At 33.5% G+C, this 24,221-nt stretch overlaps 1 protein-coding gene across 1 annotated transcript; it reads right to left on the minus strand.

Annotated features, from left to right (window-relative positions):
- Positions 1-4,875: 4,875 nt before the first annotated feature.
- Positions 4,876-5,564, minus strand: LOC116012442. Its single transcript, XM_031251974.1, has one exon. It carries the CDS (start codon positions 5,451-5,453, stop codon positions 5,031-5,033), a length of 423 nt encoding a protein of 140 aa, XP_031107834.1. The 5' UTR covers positions 5,454-5,564; the 3' UTR covers positions 4,876-5,030.
- Between the last annotated feature and the right edge of the window lie 18,657 nt (positions 5,565-24,221).

A 24,221-nucleotide genomic window follows, 5' to 3' on the forward strand; every position in this document is an offset into this window, starting at 1 on the left:
GAGAAAACTCGCCTATTTTGGCCCCTACTTACCCTTGCAGTTGCAGGGCACGTTAATTTGTTATCAATTTTCATACTATTACACATTTACACGTGCATCCGCGCCAACAATTTATTATATAATAAAAATCAAATAATTAATTGTATTTGATATTATTGACACCACAGTACTGCACCAAAGTCCTGACCCCCGAACATGATAATATTTTGTTGTCACGAGAAGAGAGATTGATAAAGTGTTTGATCAGACATGATAAGCTGTGGATCAATGGCTTCCATCTCCCACACAAGAATCGCCCACTGTAATCTCCTCCATAATCTTCTGCAAATGTTAACAGGCCAGAGTACATCAATCCTTCTTGCACTGCCTATCGTCTTCTTCAACACAACCCAAACTTCACTCAAAATAACACCCAAAAATATAGTCCAATACCCTACCCAAAATGCTACCAACTTTGTGTATTGGAATATAATTATTGCATCATCCTTCATGCTTCTCAATGAGTACTTCATGCTTAATTGCTTATTTATTATATATAATTTTCCTCTTAATTGTTTGGTGCTTATTTGCCATATATATATGAATAACCAATATTTCTCCATGCAACCGCAATTTCATGGGCAATGGGATGTTTGTTAACAACTAACTTTATTAGCTGTTGCATCATGCAAATGGAATGTTTCTAAACTTAAACGTAACATAATCTTTTAATTAAAATCTCGTGTTTAAATGTAAGTGGGAGATGAAGAAATCGATATATTGTAGGCCAACTTAAGTACCACTCCACAATCTCTTGCAGTAGTTATATCGTGGACCATGGTCCAAAAACAAACGACACAATGAGACGAAGAAATCGATATATTGTAGGCCAAATCGTGGACCATGGTCCAAAAACAAACGACACCATGAGACGAAGAAATCGATATATTGTAGGCCAACTTAAGTACCACTCCACAATCTCTTGCAGTAGGACCATGGTCCAAAAACAAACGACACCATGAGTAAAGAAACGGCTACCATCACATATTAACGGGGCTCTGCAATTGAAACTAAACGCCCAACGCCCCTTGAGAAGTAGGTCATGAGTGGGGGTTTGCAATCTCTCGTGTAGCCGGTGTGGAAACTTACTCTAGACGCTTCTCTGCACCAAGTGGCCCCTTTGGATGGCTTCACTCCGAATCTTATTTACGACACTCAAGCCAAGATCCTAACTCTACCACAAAAACTAACTCATGAGTGGAGGTTTGGCCCCAACTTAAGTACCACTCCACAATTTCTTGTGGAGTGGATGCGGGATCGTATCAACCTCTTCCTGGCCCGCGTTTTGCGTTTCTACAAGTCAATAAGCTCAATATTTTTGTTGATCAATGAAATTTAATTTCTCATAATTTAAAATTTTGTACTAAAAAAAAGGTATACCACGGATAAGCTAGGCGACTATGGTTGATGGAGGATAAAATCAAGTTTTAATGTATGTTCCTGTCGGTATGTATACACTAAATATACATAACCACTTAACCACATGTTTATATGCTTTAATACACATACATAGAGTTGCTCAAAACATACCAGTTTCTTTTATGGCCTTTGATATCTCCAATTATGTACCTTTTAATTTCTTAGCAAACTCTATTTTTGTACTCTGAAGTCTGAACCATTGGAATAAGTTGATCTAATTATATATTTTGCAGGCTTGATGTGATGATGTATTGTAAGCAATTGGAGAAAGTCTTGGGCGTAATGCTTATTGGTTGCAAGTTAGGTGATATTCTTTAAGGGGGTGTTTGGTTGGATGGAAAATCTTTTCCATGAAGTGAAGGAAAATGTGTTTTTCCATTGTTTGGTTGGATGGAAAATCTTTTTCATTGGAACTTGAGTTCCCAAAAGTGGAGGAAAACAAATTCTTTACTAGGAGTTAGTATTTTGTTTTCCAAAGAGTTTGGGAAGAAAGTATTGAGCAATTGGACAACTTTACCTTCATCAAAATAATATAATTTATTATCACTATTAATTGTCAAGGGCATATTGGTCTTTATATTCATAATTCCTTACCATTCGAAATCCAACCAAACAATGGAATTCATATTCCCAGTAATTTCTTTTTCACCAACCAAACAATAGAATCTATTTTCCATGAAATTTGAATTCCATTTCCTTCAAATATTTTCCACCAAACCAAACGGGCTGTAATGGAAAGCTCTTGAAGACCTCTTGAAAACGAGGCACACTAGCACATCCCCATCCAACAATACTGGAAAATGTCCAACACCTACATCTACTCTGATGACTGATCTGAACCATTGGAATAAGTTGATTTAATTATATTATTTTGATGTCCTTGCATTGTTGGAAAAGACAACAATCTAATTAATTAATACAGGTAGTAAGCAGATGAGAGAGCTGTAGTTTTGCACTTTTGCCACGCAATTCTGCAAGTCACATGTACGTACCTAACGCAAATACACATATGCCTAATACAACATGCAATTTTTGTAAGTTACACAACTTCTTGTCTTTGTCATCAGTAATATAATCACGTCATTATTCAAGTAAAAGAGGCTTTTTTTTTTTTTTTTTGAAAACAAGTAAAAGAGGCTTTAATATCCCTCCCTATTGTGTTCCATTCTCTAATATATAATTGTCAACACTTTTGAGGAAGTGTCTACTTTACAGTATAGATCAGATATTGTAAATAGGACAATTCTAATTGAGTTGGTCAGATTGTTAGCTTGTTAATCATAAGATTTCAAGTAATTACAATTTTCAAGTAATGGTTGCGAATTTTTCCATGGTTCTAAATAGATACAGTAAAAAAAATTATAGTTAAACTATAGGGTATAAAGCAATTAATATGCGATCTTAGTCATAATAGAAGTCTTTTAATAATACACTAATATCACCTAAAGTTATCAAAAGTTCAAATGTGAATATGAAATGCCTTTGGTTGACCGCTATCGTTCAACCCACGCAAAGAATGAGTCTTTGCTAAAATGAGTTAAATTGCCTGGAGAATTCCTATTACGGCACCAAAAGAGGCGAAGATTATGTAATCAATTCTACAGATTATTATAGTTTGAATGTTCTTCGGTCACCACAAACAGGTCCACAACGACTACTGAACTTCATGTATTCTCTCATCAAGAAAGGGAAAAATAGTTCGCACGATTTTAGTGCATTAATTTAATAGACAGTATTTAAAAGAAAAAGTTAAGGTTCAAAATTTAACAACGACAATGACAGTGACTAAATTTTTTTGTGCACCAATATATATATATATATATATATATATATATATATATNCCATTCGAAATCCAACCAAACAATGGAATTCATATTCCCAGTAATTTCTTTTTCACCAACCAAACAATAGAATCTATTTTCCATGAAATTTGAATTCCATTTCCTTCAAATATTTTCCACCAAACCAAACGGGCTGTAATGGAAAGCTCTTGAAGACCTCTTGAAAACGAGGCACACTAGCACATCCCCATCCAACAATACTGGAAAATGTCCAACACCTACATCTACTCTGATGACTGATCTGAACCATTGGAATAAGTTGATTTAATTATATTATTTTGATGTCCTTGCATTGTTGGAAAAGACAACAATCTAATTAATTAATACAGGTAGTAAGCAGATGAGAGAGCTGTAGTTTTGCACTTTTGCCACGCAATTCTGCAAGTCACATGTACGTACCTAACGCAAATACACATATGCCTAATACAACATGCAATTTTTGTAAGTTACACAACTTCTTGTCTTTGTCATCAGTAATATAATCACGTCATTATTCAAGTAAAAGAGGCTTTTTTTTTTTTTTTTTGAAAACAAGTAAAAGAGGCTTTAATATCCCTCCCTATTGTGTTCCATTCTCTAATATATAATTGTCAACACTTTTGAGGAAGTGTCTACTTTACAGTATAGATCAGATATTGTAAATAGGACAATTCTAATTGAGTTGGTCAGATTGTTAGCTTGTTAATCATAAGATTTCAAGTAATTACAATTTTCAAGTAATGGTTGCGAATTTTTCCATGGTTCTAAATAGATACAGTAAAAAAAATTATAGTTAAACTATAGGGTATAAAGCAATTAATATGCGATCTTAGTCATAATAGAAGTCTTTTAATAATACACTAATATCACCTAAAGTTATCAAAAGTTCAAATGTGAATATGAAATGCCTTTGGTTGACCGCTATCGTTCAACCCACGCAAAGAATGAGTCTTTGCTAAAATGAGTTAAATTGCCTGGAGAATTCCTATTACGGCACCAAAAGAGGCGAAGATTATGTAATCAATTCTACAGATTATTATAGTTTGAATGTTCTTCGGTCACCACAAACAGGTCCACAACGACTACTGAACTTCATGTATTCTCTCATCAAGAAAGGGAAAAATAGTTCGCACGATTTTAGTGCATTAATTTAATAGACAGTATTTAAAAGAAAAAGTTAAGGTTCAAAATTTAACAACGACAATGACAGTGACTAAATTTTTTTGTGCACCAATATATATATATATATATATATATATATATATATATATGCTTAATTTATTGAAAAATCAATGCATCCCTATAATCTATATCAAGCTAAGCACTTTGTAATAGATCCAATAGAATTAAAAAAACTATATATCAGGCTAATATAATATTATAACTGATATTAAAATTTCAAACTAATAAATGTTCATAAATATACATGTCATTTACTTTGAATTAAATAAATATTTAATGTCCATAAAGATAATATTAACTATGCGAGTTAAGATTTTACTAATTGATTTTATATCGTGGAAATATAAATGAATTCTGCAGGGCGGGGCGGGTTAATGTTTACGAAATATAAAATAGCTAAAATTGAGATAAATATGAACAGATGGAATAATAATTGAAGTTTCAAAAATGAAAAAGCTTGATTGTAAGTTTGTGCGTGTTTTTTCATATTAATTATTTGATCCCTAAGAACAATCCAAGGAACAAACGTTAATTTCACCAAATTCATACACAGATTTCAATCTAATTAATCAGATTGCCTTCTTGGTCCTTCTACCCGTCGATTTAATCAGCTTTGACCAGAACCCTTCTTTCTTCTTCCCGCCGGCGAGCACTCGCGCCGGCCGTCTCGCAGCGAAAGCGATCGATCTACTCTTCTTCAACCCGCCGTCACCGCCGCCGCCGACGGTAATAAACGAGAACCGGCCGGCCACGTCGGAGGTTATCCGGCGGTGGCCACGGGGGGAAACGCAGCCGGAAGAACAAGAAGAGGAGGCGGAGGAGTAGTTGTAGGGCGCGGCGGCCGGAGACGATGAGATAGACATGGCGGAAGAGTCCATAACAGCGCCGGAAATCTTGGAGAGGCGTTCTCGGAGACAACAAGAACAGACGCCGGCGGGCTGCTTGTGCTCCGGGTGGGTCTTGCACAACGATTCCGGCTCCGACCACGCCATTTTTGAATCCTAAAGTGAAACTTTTTTTTTTTTTTTTTCAAAAAAAAAGTGGAACTTTTTTGGTGGTCTTAAATATGCTCTGATCAAATGTGTGGGTGTTTTGGGGAAGATAAGAAAGAGAAGGGGGAGGGGATTTATAGGGAGAGAGTGGGAGGAGTAGAACGTGGGGGTGTGTTCGGTTTCGAATTTCGAGGATGGTTCGTGTGTGCGTGTGAAATTGGGGGAAATGAGTCAAAGGTTATGCGTACATACATGACATGACATTACACCGTGTGGGACGCAAACCGACTTTGGTTTTATGTGTTTGTGTATTTGTGTTGTTGTTCTCATGCTTCACGTTCGGGGAATGGAAATCGTCCCAATCCAATCTAATTTTTGACATGCTTATTGTGCAAGCTAATCGTTGGATAAGATGAATTGATAAGAAAGCCTATCTCTTAAAGGTTACTAGGCTAGTTAGGAGCGGTAAGTTGGCATGCCGTCTGATAGTATTACCGAGTAAATTGTCTAATTAATCACCTCCATCTCTCGAATTTAATTGGACTCGTGCACTTGGAACCCCTTGTTGTTGTTCATTATGACTTAAACTGACTTATTGCAATATAAATAGTTTAGCCAATCTTTTGATACGGTAGTCAAGTCAATACCTTAACTCCACTACAAAATTAGTGGACTCTTCTTGGCACCAGGTAGCCCTTTTCTAGGTCGCCCCCTCCACTAGCCGACACCGGATGAGTGAACGACTTCTCTCTTTATAGCTTTCACTCCGGACTTTGACCATTTTCTAGGTCGCTCCATCCGCTAGGCCGGCACCGCTGCACTCTAGATAGAGGCGCTCTTCCAGGTAGCCCTTTCCCTACGGCCTCTTAACAACAACACGAAATTGGGATTATTGAGCAAACTGACTAACTAATCACCTCATCTCTGGAACTTGGACTCGTGCACTTGAAACCCCTTGTTGTTGTTCATTATGACTTAAACTGACTTATTGCAATATAAATAGCTTAGCAAATTTGATACGGTACTCAAGTCAAAACTTTAACTCCACCACAAAAGTTAACTCATGAGTAAAGGTTTAACCCCAACTTAAGTACCACTCCACAATCTCATGTAGGATCATATCATTGTCCACCCCTTGAGAAGCCGACGTCCGCGGCGGCTTATTCTAGATTACTCACATTCTGAACTCTTCTTGACACTAGGTAGCCATTTTTTTCTTTTGGATGGCTTCACTCCGGACCTTATCAAGTACCAAGTAACCCTTTTCTAGGTCGCCCTCTCGGCTAGGCCGTCACCGGATGAGTGAACGGTACGTTTCACTCTAGATAGCTTTTAGTCCGAATTGAACTCTAGCCCTTTTCTAGGTCGTCCCCTCTGCTAGGTCGGCACTGGATGAGTGAACGGCTTCACTCTGGATAGCTTTCACTCCGGACTCTTCTCGATTCCCTTTGAACCTTATCAAGCCCTCTTCTTGGTAGTCCTTCCCCACCACACTCCGGCCGCTCAAGGAGAACACCAAATGATACATGATACTCGAGTCAAAATCCTAACTCCACCACAAAAGCTAGCTCATGAGTGGAGGTTTGACCCCAACTTAAGTACCACTCCACAATCTCATGTGGAGCTAGCCGATGTGTGATTGTATCACAATCTCATTCAAGAGACCATTTTCGATATTTCTCAATACTCACTTGTACTCTTGTGATTATAATCAGTTGAACTACTTCGATCTTCTCTCGATTGACCGAACCTTGTAACATTCATACTAGGTATAAACTCCGGCCTATACCTTGCAATCTGTTAGTCCGATTTGATCAAACCAACTGACTGGTCTTTATTTAATCATATCATCAATACATCTTGTACTCACTTCACTACATCCATCTCACTCAACCATTATATCCAATCACCTAAGTGTCAGCCGATTGATAGTTAAACACATTTTTTTTATATATTTGTACTACCTTACCAATCACACTATTGCATTCCTTAAACCTTAGCCTAATTTACAATATCAGTGATAATTATATATCACCTTTTACAATTATGATACCAGTGATTATGATACCAGTGAAAATATAAAACATGATAGTATACATTTTATTTAATTTCTTATAATTATACAATTTGTTATTAATAATTGTGTGTATAAATTGTATTTCTATTGCTAAAAAGTAAATAAATAGGTGGTGGGGTAGGGGGGGGGGGGGGCTGGTGTGTCAACTTTGAAATATGTGGTGAGCTTCAAAAGACATTCCGAGCACGTGGTCTGTCCATTGAACAAACTACAAAAGATGTTATTTTAATTAATGAATTAATAATATTTATTAATGAAATAATAATATTTTCATTATGATTAACTCTTCAGTCCGTGATCCACCTTAGATAATTGTTAATTGGATCCTTCCATGCACGTTTCGGCGTGTATGTTTGTTGGACGGCTGACATTCAAAAATACAAATAAAATTATTGGATTACTATTTTTTGAAAAATACTGCAATATAATGTTAAACGAACCCAAAAATAAATTTTTAAAAAGTCATATTTTAAAAGTAAAACACAATATATACATGTTTAACCGCTTACACAATTTATAAATAATTATATACAAATATACATACACTACTTTTCATTTTGTGAATACAATATATTTTTAGTGACGAAAAAAATTTGTAACTATTATTTGATGGTGCACACTAAGTAAATTGTACCTTTTAACTTTAGTCGATAAAGATTACAAAGAGATAAATTTGTGTAAGTAGATATTCAATTCATAAAAGATTTATAACCTTGTGATACTTGAGTAGCTGGGTTGTCTCTGCATATGACATGGTAAATTTTCTTATTATTCTTATAATAATTTCTGCCCATGTGTTTGATGCTTTCACGTTGTACAATCTATCTAGTGAAGTGCCGTGCTGCATAACGTAAATTCATAATTCAGCAAGTCAAACGTAAACAGTGGAAAATATATACATCTAGAACCTGTTTGGTTGGAACAATTGGGAGGGAGGTATGGGAGAGAAATGAATTGTAATTTTGTAGGAAAAGAATGAGGTGAGAATAATAAAGTATGAATTTAAATTATATTGTTTGGTAGGCAGGAATATAATTTTTGGGAATTGAAAGGAAATTAAAATGACTAAAATGCTTTGGCAATAATAATAAATCATCAAGAGTAATGATATAATTTCATCTATTTTTTTTTTCTTTCCATTCACCACCGCACGAATTGGAATTCATAGGGAGAGCCTTATGAACTTGAATTTCACAAATGGAGGAAATTGCAATTTCCTTCAACCAAATAATGTAATTGTGCTCCGTACAAGTGATGAAACTAGTTGACTCTGGCATATACAGATAAGTTAAACTCGCATAAATTAAATGGGTAAAATATAATAGTAAACAAGAAGAATTGTAGTGACAATATTGAGTGGATTAATGTAAAAATACTACAAGGAGTTTTTGAGAGTAGAATATGATTTGTCTAAATTAGGACATATGCTATTTATACAAGGAAAATCCAACCAACTTAACTAACTTCGTGGTGAGCTGCAAGATCAGGTCAAAGCCCACTAACTGAGTCGTGGGGTTGGGTCAAATCTCGCTAAATTGGCCTTGGAGACAAGCTCTAAGGCGAGATGCCGAGTCGTCTAGGGCTGGTTGCGAAGGCCAGGCCCTGGACCTGAGACTTAAGCCTTGGGTCCGCGCTCCTAGGTTTGGGCCACCCATGTCCGAGTCGCCTAATCCGGGTCATTCATCTTGTGCCTCCGGGACACTCTCCTTAGGCCTCAGGCTCTATACATTTAGATTCCGAGTCTCTATTCTTGAACTGTTTTCAATATCTCCATCATTATTTTCTAGTATTATTTTAATTATAAGTTAAATTATGGGTACCTGTACATTGTGCATGGTACATCCATAATTTTGGAAGTGTGGCGGCCTATGTACTAACAGCCAACTTCCAAGTGTCTTCCAACCATTGTTCATTGGCTATTCGATATGCTTAATGGCCTTTAAACTAAACTAAACAGCCGAAGATTTGGTTAAGATTGTTATTCTTGGGCGGAAGATATGATCCTACATTAAATGATTGATTAGTCAAAGAGAAAGCGCGCTGGTCCACTATCAGGAATGACAAAATATTAATGTATTGTTTATTAGGATGTTGTCTCATGTTACATTCATTTAAATAAATTATTTATCGAAATTGAAATTTAGTTGTGCAAAATTTGTCAAGATTAGAATCTAATTATAGGAGATAATAGATGGTTAATTAAATAAATTTATTGGGGGTTATAATAAGTTCAACTCCGCAGCCCAGCCAACTAGTTGGAAACCCAAGTGATTGGTCCAAAACATTGGAATCCATTTGAAGGATTAACTTAAGGGTGTGTTTGGTTGGAAAATTGAATTGGAGTCGGAATAGAAATTAAATATTTGATAATTGAAATGGGTTTTGGTGAAAGTATTTTGCATGTTTGGTAGTTGGGTGGAATTGGAATGATTACAAATATTGATGTTTGATTATGTATGAGCCTACAATCGGATAAATGTTAAAAAAAATTAAGGCAATTAATCTTAATAGTGACGATGAAGTGAGTATACAATGCAGTGAAGAAGTTGATAGATGCAGTGAGGAAAGATGAGTGAAGAGGCAACGGAATGAGTAGGGATAATGCTAAATTAATGGAATTCAGCATTATAAGTTCTTTTGGAATTCAGGTCCACTCTTTGAGATGATATCCGGTGTGAGGATACCTTCTCACACACACTACATTCCATCAACACTTTTACTCAACTTTCAATTGCAAGCTTTCATCTATTCCAATCTTGCGAACTTCACTGAACTCATTATTTTTTTATGAGTGCTTTGAAATTATAAAGATGTAGAGAAAATAGTTGTGGATTAAATATGATAATATGAAAATAGTGCCACTAATTTTTTTAAAAAAATTTCAGTTAAGGACTAAAGTTAAATAAGAGGTCAAAAGGAAAAGTGTGAATAGTAACATTGAGAAAAAAAAAATGTAAATGTACAACACAAATAACACTAGAAAAACAAATATTTAATGCAACTTATGCTACCAACACAATTTTTATTCCAGTTAAGGACTAATATTATTGACTTTTATTAAATTTTAGATTTTAATTAGATACTGAATGTTCATATTCTTTTTTTTTTTGAAAACCAAACTCCATAACAGGCATATTAAAATAGCTCAGAAATAGAAACTGGAGGGACAACGTCCCAGTACAATGTTCATATTCTGAATATTAATGTTTAGTGTATTACATGTTCATTTTTAATATACTAATTAAAATAAATTTATAGTAGTATATTACAAGTAAAGATTTTGTATGTTAAAAATAAATATTTATGTGTGATTCACCTTGTGATGTGGATCATTATCACAATATAATTTCTCTTTTCTTTAGCTCCTCCTAGGCTTAACTTGGGCCTCTCTTGTGCTCATAGATCCAAACTCCCAACCCAATCACCACCCATATATATCTTTGCCTGAATTTGGGCTAAGACAGCCATGGGTGGCCATGGCAGTGTCATCAAAAATTTTTTATTCCTTGATATCTACTTTTTTTAATTAAAACCCCAATTCAGTGTGGCCCAAAATGAGCATAGCCCATTCAATTTCATTTCCCATTCGGACCCAAATTCAGTATAGCCTCAAATTCATTTTACATGAGAATTTCCCTCCCAAGTCCCAACTGAAGCATGGCTTTCTATTTTACTCAGCTATCTAATCTGATCAAAAACTATATAAACTCGCCAATTAGTAAGTAGTGTAATGACTGTTACCATTTTAAATAGGTGGCTACAGGAATTGCCTCATCCAACTCCCTTGGTCCACCATACATACTAAGAGCATCATTATCTGTGCACTTTTCATGATTTTTGGAACAGTAAAAAACTAAAAGGTTGATTTTTAGCAAATATGGAGAGTGGTTTTTACTTTGTTTTTCTCTTGCAGTTTTTGGTTTTTTGTAGGACTTGTCATTTGAGAGAAAAGGGAAAACAAAGTCTGATTCTTATGCGTGGAGCACAAGAATCGCGCCGTTTAAAATGCATAGCTGATGAGGATGCTCTAACAGAATTTCTTTCTTAGCTTGTATATAAGGTAGTCCAAGATTCTTTTTGGCTTTGAATTCGTGAGAGATGGGATGAGTAATTTCATTTCTGTGTCATTAGATTCCTCTACACGTACCCTAGAGGATTGGAATAAAGAAGTTGAAAAAATTTTACGGCTACCAATGAAACCTATATATATATATATATATATATATATATATATATATTCTTTGATGCTCAACAATTTTAGGTTTTGGAGTGTTGAGAATGAAAAAGAGGTATGATCAGTAGCTTTCACGACAACTAACTGAGAATATCACTCAATGTTTTTATGTGGTGTTGGATGACTCAGTAGTCAGTAGCAACCGTCATGGGTCTAGATATTTGAGTTTATGATGTTATATTATTTTTGGACTCATACTTAATTGACTATTCTATATTAATATTTATTACGTCGGTCGATTAGTCGGTCCAAGATGCTACTATACGTTGGAGTCATATATTCTCGTTTTTCATTTGATTTTAGTAGGAAACTATGTGCTAAGATGTTGCAAAATTAGAAGAAATAAAATGGGAATTTGAAGTGAGTAAAATAGGAATGATTGATGGGTTAGGGCGACATGTTTAATCAAAATTAAAAGCAGGCAATATAATGCAAGTTGAATGGAAGAAGGTTAAAATTGAGTCAGCATCACATGGCCCTGAATGAAACAAACTTGTTATAGTCACTTGTAGTAGTTTGGGCAAGTCTTTTCGTGTCCCATATGTAGTAAGTTCTTGAAAGATCAACTGGGTCCATTTTTAGGTGCTGAATTAATCATTTGTCTTGTATTGTCAATTTTTATTTTTTTATTTTTATTTTTTATGTTTAGGGTGCTCTCTTCCTATCCTATATATCAACCCCTCATCTCCAGCCTGATAACATATATATGCCTCCAAATTCACCAAGTTTTCTTCACGCATCACCCGCCAACAACATTATTTCTTCATGGATGTGATCAACAAAAGTCTCTTATAGCTTGTTGCATGCACATCAATGGAAGGTTTTTAGGCTTTTAGCCCTAACTGTATTGTCCCGGACACGGCTAGTAGATAGTGTCAATTGTCAATAGGAGTGTCAAATTAAAGTGAGTCGAAATTCATAGGTTGGCCTGCATCCACCAGCCTGCAGTAGGACAGGTTAGGTTGTCCTTAACACTAAAAGAGGCACACTTTCAAGCTGATGAGGCTGCATATAAAAAATTCATGGTGTATTGCAAGCTTGCAAGGCCGGCAACTTTGTACATTTATTCAGTTAAACTTTAATTTCTATTGTCAAAATAAAAGAGGCACACTTACATTTGTAACTTTACGTATTAAAAATTTGAACCCGTTAACCTTATGTGTTGTTGTCATGTTGACCCATTAACGAATCCGTATACATGAATGGGCAGGTCTACCTCTGGGATATCACACACACTACCAATGGCAACTGTTTCAATAAATAAAGAAAGTTAGTTCCAGGCAACAAGGCACTTGGAATTGGAGTTGTCATAAAAGTCTCCTAGGTTTTTTCTAATTGAATAATTATAAATTTGCTACATTATTAATTATAGCCAATACAAATCACTGAAATCAGCCCAATCAAATATTAGCTTAATTATTCATAGACGAATTAATTAAAGAGTATATGATGTCACAAAATAGTTGTATGCTTGTGTTAATTCATATATTAATAATAAAATACGATATATATATATATATATATATATATATATATATATATATATATATATATATATTTATTGTGAAAAGTAAAATGTATGGGTATGGGCAACGTAGGTCGTAGGCATAAATACGACGTAGACACGACACGGTGTGGCTTGACGCGAGATCGGCTCAGCTACGTAAGAACGGCTGGCTAATGGAGCGCGGCTTGAACTGCTGGTTCCGGGTCGTGATATGATATTCACAGTGATCTGAGCGTTTGCGTAGAGAGAGAGATGCGCAGAGAGTCAAACATGGGTGACGACCCAACAGTGGAGAGTGGGACCCAGTTTGGAGACATGAAGTGCATCGGGATTGCGAAATGTGGGACCCAATTACTCCCTGTTTATTTTTGGCACTTATGCAACTCTATGTTCAGTAAGTAATAATGTAAGAGATCAATGTTTAAAAATCCACAGATAGAGTGGATATTATTTTTAAAGTAGACAGATTTCTTATATACTCTGATATTTGGTTATGTTTGTTAAGTCACTGAATCTTTTCAGATGTTCAGTCGAGTTGAGAAATAAGATGGTCTGTTGGGTGGATACAAAAGCCGTTTCCTGTTTGTCGATCATCCTCTTTTTATGCTAACTTTGGAGATGGAGATTGAGATGCCAAGTTTTGGCTTGATTTGTATTTTGGGGCCTACTTTCTTCTGCCAACCATGTGACTCCTCTATAAAGGGTTTCTGCCTTTTCTGATCCCCACTTATTTCTTCTTCTTCTTCTTCTTCATCCTTACCTTGCTCCTCATGCAACTATATATCCTATACATTTATGACAACCAACAAACCATTTAGTTAGGCCAGGGGACTTTACTTCAATTCCCTATATCTTTTTCTAATTCACTATAACTCAATTAATATAATTACCGGCCACCTCTACTCTATTCTACTTATACACCCTCAATATATAGCTTATAGCTAACACATATTTCCGCTTATCAATTTGAATATGCATGGTACATAATAAATTATTTCAATTGAATGTACATAATATGTTAAGTACATATATATATATAATTTATAAATCACATGGATGTGATTAATATGTTAACTGGATATAAAAAAAAAAAAAAAAAACTTTAATTGTAATAGACTCATAATTTATTAACTGAAGGTATATAAAATATTAATTGCAAACACATCATTTGAATATCGTTTGGATTAAAACTTACTGTGTAAGGTGGATTATGGTTCATGATATAACGTAGTTTTGGGTAGAGGTAAAATAGCCGTTGTTTTGGTAGGGTGGTTGTGTTGTGATGGCTTGAAAGTGAGCTTTAGGTGGTGGGCTGGCCCGGCCTCCTTCAAACACTCCCTGGGTCATTATTTGCCTCATCACAAACAATTGTGGTTGCGAAGGATAATTGAGCAGGTAGAACATGATTTTCGAACAAGAAAATTATAAATGCCAACACCCTCTCGTCTAGTCGAGCTCTCGAGTCCGTGGCACAGGGTCTTTCTAACTTGACTTATCGATTTATCTCTCTTGTGTGCTTTACAAGCTATTACACAGGAGTATAGTTTATCCCGTGTACGCCTTTGAGTTGTGGTTGGAGATTCTTCTATTTATATTTATGAAATTACATGGAAATAAATCTTTGATTAAAAATTTGAAATTTTAAAAACTTTAAAATAAAAAGTTTGCCTAAAAGTAGTCAATATTTAAACAGAGAACAAAATGTGGCCGAGAGAATCTCACTTTGTCGAAGGTGTAACACACATGACACATGGCCAGCCATAATAATAGCTTTTTGTGTTTTGTTTTCCAGAAATGAAAACCACCTAGTTTAGTTTTGCATATAAGAAGTAATACATAAATAAATTGCTGAAAATTCAATTATTGCAAATTAAAGGATATAAAGAGCAGCATCCACAAATCACAATTCTGAGGAATAAACCTAGGATTAGGTTCTACTAATACGACATTAATTAAGATATGTAATGTCTTAGCATATTAGGCCCATGAAATTTCAATGCAACTTCCAAACCATTAATTAACTTCAATTTCTGATATTTTGATTATTTCGAATAATAAATATTTAAATAAATTGTGCTTGTATTACATGCAGAGCCTAAAGCTGTCCCTGAATGAGATCAAGAGGTTTTTCGATCTTTATAAGATAACATTTATATATTATATATTTTCAATTTTATTATTTACAAATAATTTAGTGTTGTATAATTATTATATCGGAAAAACAACAATTTTTTTTAACGGTCTCATGTCCACATATGTTCCGGCATCATATTCTGAATGGTTAGCAAATCCGCCGATCATTGCATGTGAACATAATGGTATTTTCGATGGGAAGAATCTAAGACAGCCAATACATTATCATAACACCAAACTTTTTTTATTTTTTTTTAAAATAGCAACCAAGTTTATAATACTATGAGAACATTTTAGTCTTAATTTAAACTGAATACATATGATTTAATTTGTTGGTCCCCGCAAATGAAGGGTGGGTGAATTGAAGTTCAGTATAGATGGGGCTATGAAAGGCACGACGAACCGAGCTAGTCCGGGTGGATTGTTCCGCAATTTCAAAGGAAGTTGGGTTGTGGGATTTGTTGTCAACATTGAGAGTATGGATAGTTTTCTTGTCGAGTTGTGGGGTCTAATGGATCGGAGGGTCTACGACTTGGTGAGGAGAGGGGGTTCAGGAAATTGATTGTGGAACTGGACTTAAAAGCGGTGATTGAGTCGATGAGCGAGAACTACGAGGTTAATGACTTTATCATTACCCTCATTTATGATTTTAGGTATTTAGCTTCAGGCTTTGAGGATATGATGTTCACATATGTGATGAGGGAAGTCAATAAATGTGCTGATTTTCTTGCAAATTTTCGTCAGACAAAAGATTCAAGTACAACAATGTTAGAGGCCCCACCTAAAGATATTTTGGGACACATTTCCGCCGATGCCAACAGTGCTAGGTTCAGAATGGTCAATTAATACCCGCCTTAAAAAAATTGATTTAATTTGTTCATGAACAAAAATTTCCTCCTTACTTTTGACTTATGAATTATACTACACATTTTACTTTATTGAAATGGGATTTAAAACTTGCAGAATAGTTGTTGTCGGGTTAGTTTGATAACTAGCTAGTGCAGGTTAGCAAATACATGGCTGGCTAAATAAGCAATTGTGATAGCATTGACTAACTATATAATAGCTTTATTCAAAAAAAAAAAAACTATATAATAGCTAATATACTACTATTTTAATATAATCTTTTCCAATTGATACACGAACTAGTGATAATTATGTGTGACTCTAAGAGTATCATGAGTAAGAGTGACCATGATTTAGTTTAATTCGATTCTGGTTCTAAACCGACGGTTCATGGTTTCAAAGATGACAAATTGAAACTGCCGGTTCCAACGACAAATTACAATAATAATAATAATTTCTATATTTTTTATTAAAATATAATTTGTCACACTAAGTTGTCAAGTGGATCAAAGAATTGAGTAATATATAGTGTTCATTGTGTGAGGAATATTATTTAGGGTGAAGAGAGGGAAATTTTGGGCTGTAGACACGTGACAGTTTCCTAATGGTACAGACGCGTGGGCCCAGCATGAAAAAGTAGAAGTAGCTTATCAGTTACACTCTATTGGTTCGTGAGGATAATGGACCCCACATATAGCGGTGCTATTAACATTTTCAGTCGCACACGCTACACAGACCCTTCTCTCCGTCACCATCTGGGTTTTGTCTCGCACGCCACGTCGTTTTCACCGTTTCGCGGATCTGTCGCCTTTTTCCGTCACTATCCATCGCACGATGTAGGTCCTTCCACGCCACCTTTTGCTGGAAAATTAGCCGTTGGATCTGTCCATGCGTTCACACGGTGACACTCCCATATCTCACGAGGGTCACGCCGGTTGTGTTTTATGGGATAAAATGGGGATTAAATTTTAATTCCGCTTGTCTTGTCAAATTATATCATGGACCAAGTTCTATCTTATATAATTGTATTATATATTTTAGTCTAGAAATAACACAAAAATTATGTATCTGCAATTAACATATTTTGTATTTGCAGTTAATAGATTATGTGTCTGAAACTAAATTGAATACTGCAACACATAATATATTAGTCAACACGTTCAGTAAAAAGGAAAAGTAACACGTATACGGTTATTTTTTTAAGAAAAAAAGGAAAAGTAAAGACAAAAAATGCATGTATGAGTATGCATTTTTTCTATGACACTGATGGTATCGAGTATAATTATATTATTTATATATGATATACTATATACTATTAGACCCATACTAATAGTACCTAATAGAATAAAAACAATATACATAAATATCATCAATATTATATTGTGGAGTTTAATTTTCTTAAATATAATAGTAATAGTGGTAGTATTATATAAATTGAGTGAGGATAGAGGAACATGCCACCTTGGGTGGTAGCTACATGGAACAACCACGTAAAGTAGAAACAATTGAGGCGGGTGTATTATGGAGCTAAACAAAGGAGAAAATCATGATTAAAGGTGGCTAAAGTGGGGATTATATAAAGGCAAAGACTAGGTTAAGTGGAGTTAGAGAAATAAGCACTACTTTAATTACTTAAGCAAATCTGGGGCACCTGATCATGTTTAAGAATGGGGCCAATAAGCATCTTTACATGTCCTCCATTTCTGGTGCGTAAATGGACCATCTATCTATTGTTTTCCTTTGTTTCAATATGATGCTCTTTTTAAGTGCCATCACTTCACTATAAATAATTAATCTTAAGTCCTGAAAAAGGCGATTGAATGAATGAGTAGAGTATGATTCTCGTAGATTAACGAAAAGATGGAAGTGTAATCTACGTGGACATTTGAATACCTGGTTATTTGTGTTTATGCATGGATTCTATCTTTAGAAATACATTTGATTTAATGGTCGAAGTGACCACGTTGATGATGATTGATGAGTTGTTGGAGTCAGGGTGGGACCCAGGTCACATGCCCCCACCACCCACTCACTAAGCCAGGCCAGGTCAGGTCCTTTTGTTGTGTGGAGTAGTGGAGCCCACAGGAGATAGGGGACCACACTTCTCTCTCCCTGGAGGTTCAACAACTGTATGGATGATACATATACGCCATAGCCCATAGCCATGGCAAGGTGGCGAAGAAAGCAACTGGAATCTCTTTATGTGACCTTGTCTCCCACCATAGATGCTACCACACTTTAAACTATCATTTTGGATTTAGTCAAAATGAATTCAGATTACAACTTTGAACAAATGTAGATCAGATCAGATATGAATTATTAGCATATACAAATTTTCAGATCAAATATGTTATTAGAACATAACGATCCTTTTGCGTGGATCCACCCATGTTCGTTCCAAGAGGCACAGGAGCTGGTCCATGGGGAATCGTCCGTAGTGAGAATTGGTCTTTCAAATTTTTCTCCACAAAGAGAGCTCACTTGCCACTTGAGCTACCCTATTGCTTTTGAAAAATAAAAACACATGCTATGCACCCTACCTTTTTCAATTTATCTCCCCCAACTTCATGGATGATGATTATATTGTTTTAGAAAAGCATCATTATCATATTATATATCCCCTTAATGGAATGGTTAATCTGATCCAAACAATAATCCTATGATTACCCGAAAACAACAATAATAGTATTAATCCAACCTCGTCTTTATGGGAGTCACAACTCACAAATATAGAAAATTGGAACAAATTAAAGTTAATTAAAAGCTGGAGTCATATATATATATATATATATATATATATATATGTACGTAGATGCATGTGTGTGATGGTAATGATAACAGACAAAGATGGCGATGAGAGGGGTGTGCAGGCAGCATGTGCGCTTTCTGGGAATTAGATCACAGGGTTGGGTACGGGGTAGATTTTCCAGTTGTTGCCAAAACCGTACTGAAAATGGTGTCTAAAAAGAATTTCTTTTTAGAAAAATATATATATATACGATATGCTTTTATGGGGATTTGGAGGACGTGGAGATCCTTTACCATTGGTTCATGACTTGATTCTTCACTTTTAGTAGTACCTAATACTAGTCGTATTACTAACCTCCTTTATATATTTAAAAAGATTGATTATATTTGTGCAATTGAATGAATAGAGAATAAGTTTGTATTTTATGTTTATATGGTAAAGGTATATTAGAGATTTTAAATTTTTTCTTTTTGTGGAAGTTTAAATGAATCAAATGTTTGAGGTAACTTTATCACTTTCTTGATAAAGGTATATGATTATATGGTAACTACTGATAGGGAATTAGGGATTATACCTTAGTTGTATGTTTATATATGTGATCGGTATTTGTACCGGAGATTGTGAGGTTCGTTTCTCAAGCATATCCGACCATTTTTATATTGTATGACCTGAACTTGGTTAGGAAGTAGGCTCGCCCAGGATAACTAAACACATTTTTCACCTAGAATAGGCTTCCGGACTGGTCGGGAAATTAAAGACGGTTCCCTAGCACATGACCCTATTACTAAAAGAGAAGCACAACTCGATCGCATTGTTCGATCACATCATGTTTATGCCGGTGCCAGGAATCTCAACCCGCATGGAACTATTACGACCGTCGTTTTCATGACTGGTGTGTGGAGGATACGTGGCCACCATCCGAGGCACTTGGCATGTATCCTCCCAGACTCCTATATAAAGCACATCAAATGCTTGAAAGGGAGATTTTTAAACTCTAGACAATATATGACTTAAGCTCGGAAACATCTGACCTCACATTCAACTACCCGATCGAGACTATACACTTATGACCGAATATAAGATACCTGCACGTATTTGTCACATCAGTAGCACTAATAATTTTAATTAATTTTCCTAACAACTGTATTTTTAGCAAATATATTTATTGCAATTATTTTCTCAAAATTTAATTGACGCGAAAGTTACTAACAGTCTCAAACCATTTGAACTGTAGGTAATTAATCTGGTTGTTAATAAGGTCAAATGACTCTTTACTCTTATTAGTCTTAATAACTATATTATATGAAAAAGAATTTTGTGGCATGACTATTAAGTAAAAGTCAAACTCCATAAGCACGGTTTGAATTGAATCATACTTTCTCTAAACCTCTGTCATATTTTATGTGTCCAATTCATGAGATTTAAATAAATTTATTTAGAATTTATTTTCTTATAATATTAAATTTATTATTAGTTTATAAAATTTATATGCTTATAAACTAAATCAAAAGTTTTTTTAATTTTTTAAGTATAAATAAGAAAATATTAAAGAAAATGAGTAAATAAAAAAATAGTTTAACCAATAAATTATACTTATAATAGGTAAAATGAGACAAATTAAATGATTAAAATCATACTAGTAAGGATGCCTATTATTTTTCTCTCTCTCTCACACACAAACACACATATATAATTACTTTTCAAAGTATGTATATTGAATTATTAATTTAACTCTCAAGATACAACTCAACTAACAAATTCAAAATAAATTAATAATTTTACTTTAATCATGCATTTTAGGGATGAAATGTTATAATTATGTTGTTAACTTTAACGTTTTATTTTATGAATTGCTATTAATTAGTAAAACATATTTATTTCATTTTTGGATTTTTAGATTATTGATGAAAAGGTGAGGGGCAAAATTAACATAAAGCCGAGTTGGAAGGGGTATGATTGAAAAACAATACTGACATGGGTGCAAACTTTAATATAAAAAGTAAACAATGTAATGATGCCCCAAAAGCTGCGGCTTTGGAAAGGGAAAACTGGAAAAGTATATTTGGGATCCAATCATGCTTCACTTCTTTTCATGTCTCTCCTATAATCTTTGTCTTTTTGTTTCTTCTTTTCTTTTCCATTTTTTTTCTTTCTTTTTTATCAAAAACAATTTGTGAAAATTTTAATGAGTTAATTCCATCATTCTACTTTTAGTTCATTTTTTAAAAAATATCTCATTTTAATCCTAGTATTATTATGACATGACTATTTTTGATCATTTATCAATAAAATTGTTTAAATTCTCATAAATACAAGGACATTTCAATCTTCAAATAGGAATTTTTTCAAAAAAGTAAAAATAAAAATACAACGGCTCAACCCATTTTATTAAACAAAAGATCAAAATGCACTTATGTTTAACGTCATTTTAACGATTTTGTTGACAATGGACCAAAAATGGTCATGCTATAATAATATTATGACCCAATATGGATATTTTAATAAAAAAATAAATTAAAAGTGGACTACCACCTATAAATTTAGGACCAAAAATGAAATTAACTCAAATTTTAATTGTGAAATTAGAGTAAGGTAATTGTAAATACAAATCAAAACTTTTTAGGCAAATTCTAAAATGGGGAGAAAGCACTTTACCTACTATGGTAAATAAAAACGTATAATTATATATTTTGTAATAAATAACTATAATTTGACGGTGACATTTTTATAAAAAGAATAATAATTTATTTACGTAAAAATTATTTAGAAGAAAATTAATTACTTTCATATTTAATTTAAAATTTTCTTGTGGTAAATTCACGGTCTTTCTCTGTCCGTTTAACGGTCTAGGTCCACTCCTGACCCAGAGGGAATCAAACCCGGGTTCTCCCGAAATTCTTCCCCACATAGAGAGCTCATTTGCCACTTGAGTTACCCCATTAGGTTTAAAAAAATTTCTAGTATTAGGTTTAAAATAATATCACCATGTCATTGCATAGGTAAAACTCTAGTTATTTATTAAAATTGCAATCACCTATTTCTATTTAGGGTGAGTCTCACGTGAAACTATTTTATGGATCTTTATGACTATCTATGAGGCGGGTAAAATTAAAATGAAAATGTAATACTTAGGTTGGAGAATGTAATAATAATTATTAATAAATTATCTGTTACTTATAACGAAAAATGTAATATTTTTAAATCAAAATGTAATATTTAGGCGTTGAAGAGTTACTTATGAGAAAAAGTGTAATATCAATTATAGATAAATTGATTGACTGATACTAATAAGATAATGTGTAATACATATCAAGAATTTTAAAATAAAATGTAATACTTTTAAATCAAAATATAATATTATTAGGGGTGAAGAGTAGTTATGAGAAAAATTATACTCCGTAATACTTATAAAGAAAAGTATAATTCTTATGAAAAATTCAGATGTATTAGTTAATTCTATTTTTTATTCGTGGCAGCAGTAGATTTTTAATACATTTCTTATAATGTTACTATGCTTAGTCAACATTATAGGATTTTTCATACATTGTATTACCTAGCTGTTTTATTTGAATATAATTTATGTAAAAGAAATGAAGTCAAATGTATTAGTTAATTCTATTTTTTATTCGTGGCAGCAGTAGATTTTTAGTCTTTTTTTTTTAAATTAAAATATGCACATTTGATCTTAAAATTATTGTGGCATGATCATTTTTTTGTCCTACGTCAATAAAATTGTTGAAATAACAATAAATACAATCGACAATTAGATTTTTTTTTTAACAAATTAAAATGGGTGGTCGATATATATATATATATATATATATGCTTATGATCCTATGAGAACACGTAGAAAACTAAGAACGAATCTCAGCTTTATATATGTAAAAATTGGACGGATCATATCAGATTTTTAAAAAATGCGATATTATTTTCGCAATTATCGTGAAATTCAATTTGTAAATTTGAACACTTAAATATGTAATATCTAACAACTAAATATGTAAGTCTTGAAAATTTCTAAAAATCAATGAAAAAAAATTAAATTTTAAATCTAAACCATAAATGTTTGACCCTAAGTAGTAAAAAGTGAAGAAACTCAGCTATAAACTTTAAAATCAAAACCACCACTTCTAAATTTTTATAGGGAAAATGACACTTTTTTCCCCTATGTTATGTGCTTATAACACTTTTTCCCCCTGTGTTATTAAAGTGGCAGTTCTCCCCCCTCAATTATTTTAAAAGTGATAGTTTTCTCTCTTATAATGTTAAATTGACAATTTTGCCCTTAAAAATAACTATTTCATTTATTTTTATTTTCCAACCAATTATATTACTAATATGTATGGAAGATCACGCTTCGATACGAACCTAATCGAACACTGTAGCAATTGAACTTAAATAGTATAGACGGTTACGATTACGATTCAGAACCGAAAAAATAAAATAAAATAGTTGTTGAATTTAGACTATTTTTAAATAAGAAATAAAATTATAAGAATTAAGTTTTGAGTTTGCGTCAAAAAAAAATATTATAAAAATAAATAAATAAGTTTTGATTGGCGGTTCAAAATCAAAATTAGAACTGAACCTTACCGATTTATCAAAATAAGTGTTTGATCATTTTCACTATATATGACTGTGGTTAAGTTCCGGTTCATGGTTCAACAATTATTTAATTTTATTTTTTCGGTTCTGAATCGTAATCAGAACCGTTCATACTATTTCGGTATGATTGCTACAGTGTTTGGTTAGGTTCGAACCAAATCGTGATCATCCATACATATAAGTAGTAATTTGTTGGAGAAGAAAAATGATTGAAATAATTATTTTTAAAGGTAACAATGTCAATTTAATATTTCAGGGGGAAAAACTGCCACTTTAATAACACATGGGGGAAAAGTGCTATATGCACATAACATAGAGGGAAAAAGTGTCATTTTCCCATTTTTATAAGTGCAAACATTTAAGATTAAATGTGTAATATATTAATACTAAAATGTTCAAATCCAAAAAATTCTAAGCATAGATCTTAGTGTTCAGATCAGCATACTAAAGGTAATAATAATAATGAAAATGCCGCAACATTTTTTTTTTTTTTTTTGTAAACTTTGATATGGTCCATCTGATTTTATTTCAGATGCAAAACTAAGATTTAATATTATTTTTGATCTAAGCAACTCTTTCTATATGAGTCGTTTATATGTATATATAAAATTGAAAAG

Source organism: Ipomoea triloba, chromosome 3, assembly GCF_003576645.1.
Source record: "Ipomoea triloba cultivar NCNSP0323 chromosome 3, ASM357664v1".
NCBI classification, from domain to species: domain Eukaryota; kingdom Viridiplantae; phylum Streptophyta; class Magnoliopsida; order Solanales; family Convolvulaceae; genus Ipomoea; species Ipomoea triloba.

Coding starts and splice junctions, on each gene's coding strand:
- LOC116012442 (XM_031251974.1), bottom strand. CDS start 5,453: ATGGCGTGGTCGGAGCCGGAATCGTTGTGCAAGACCCACCCGGAGCAC.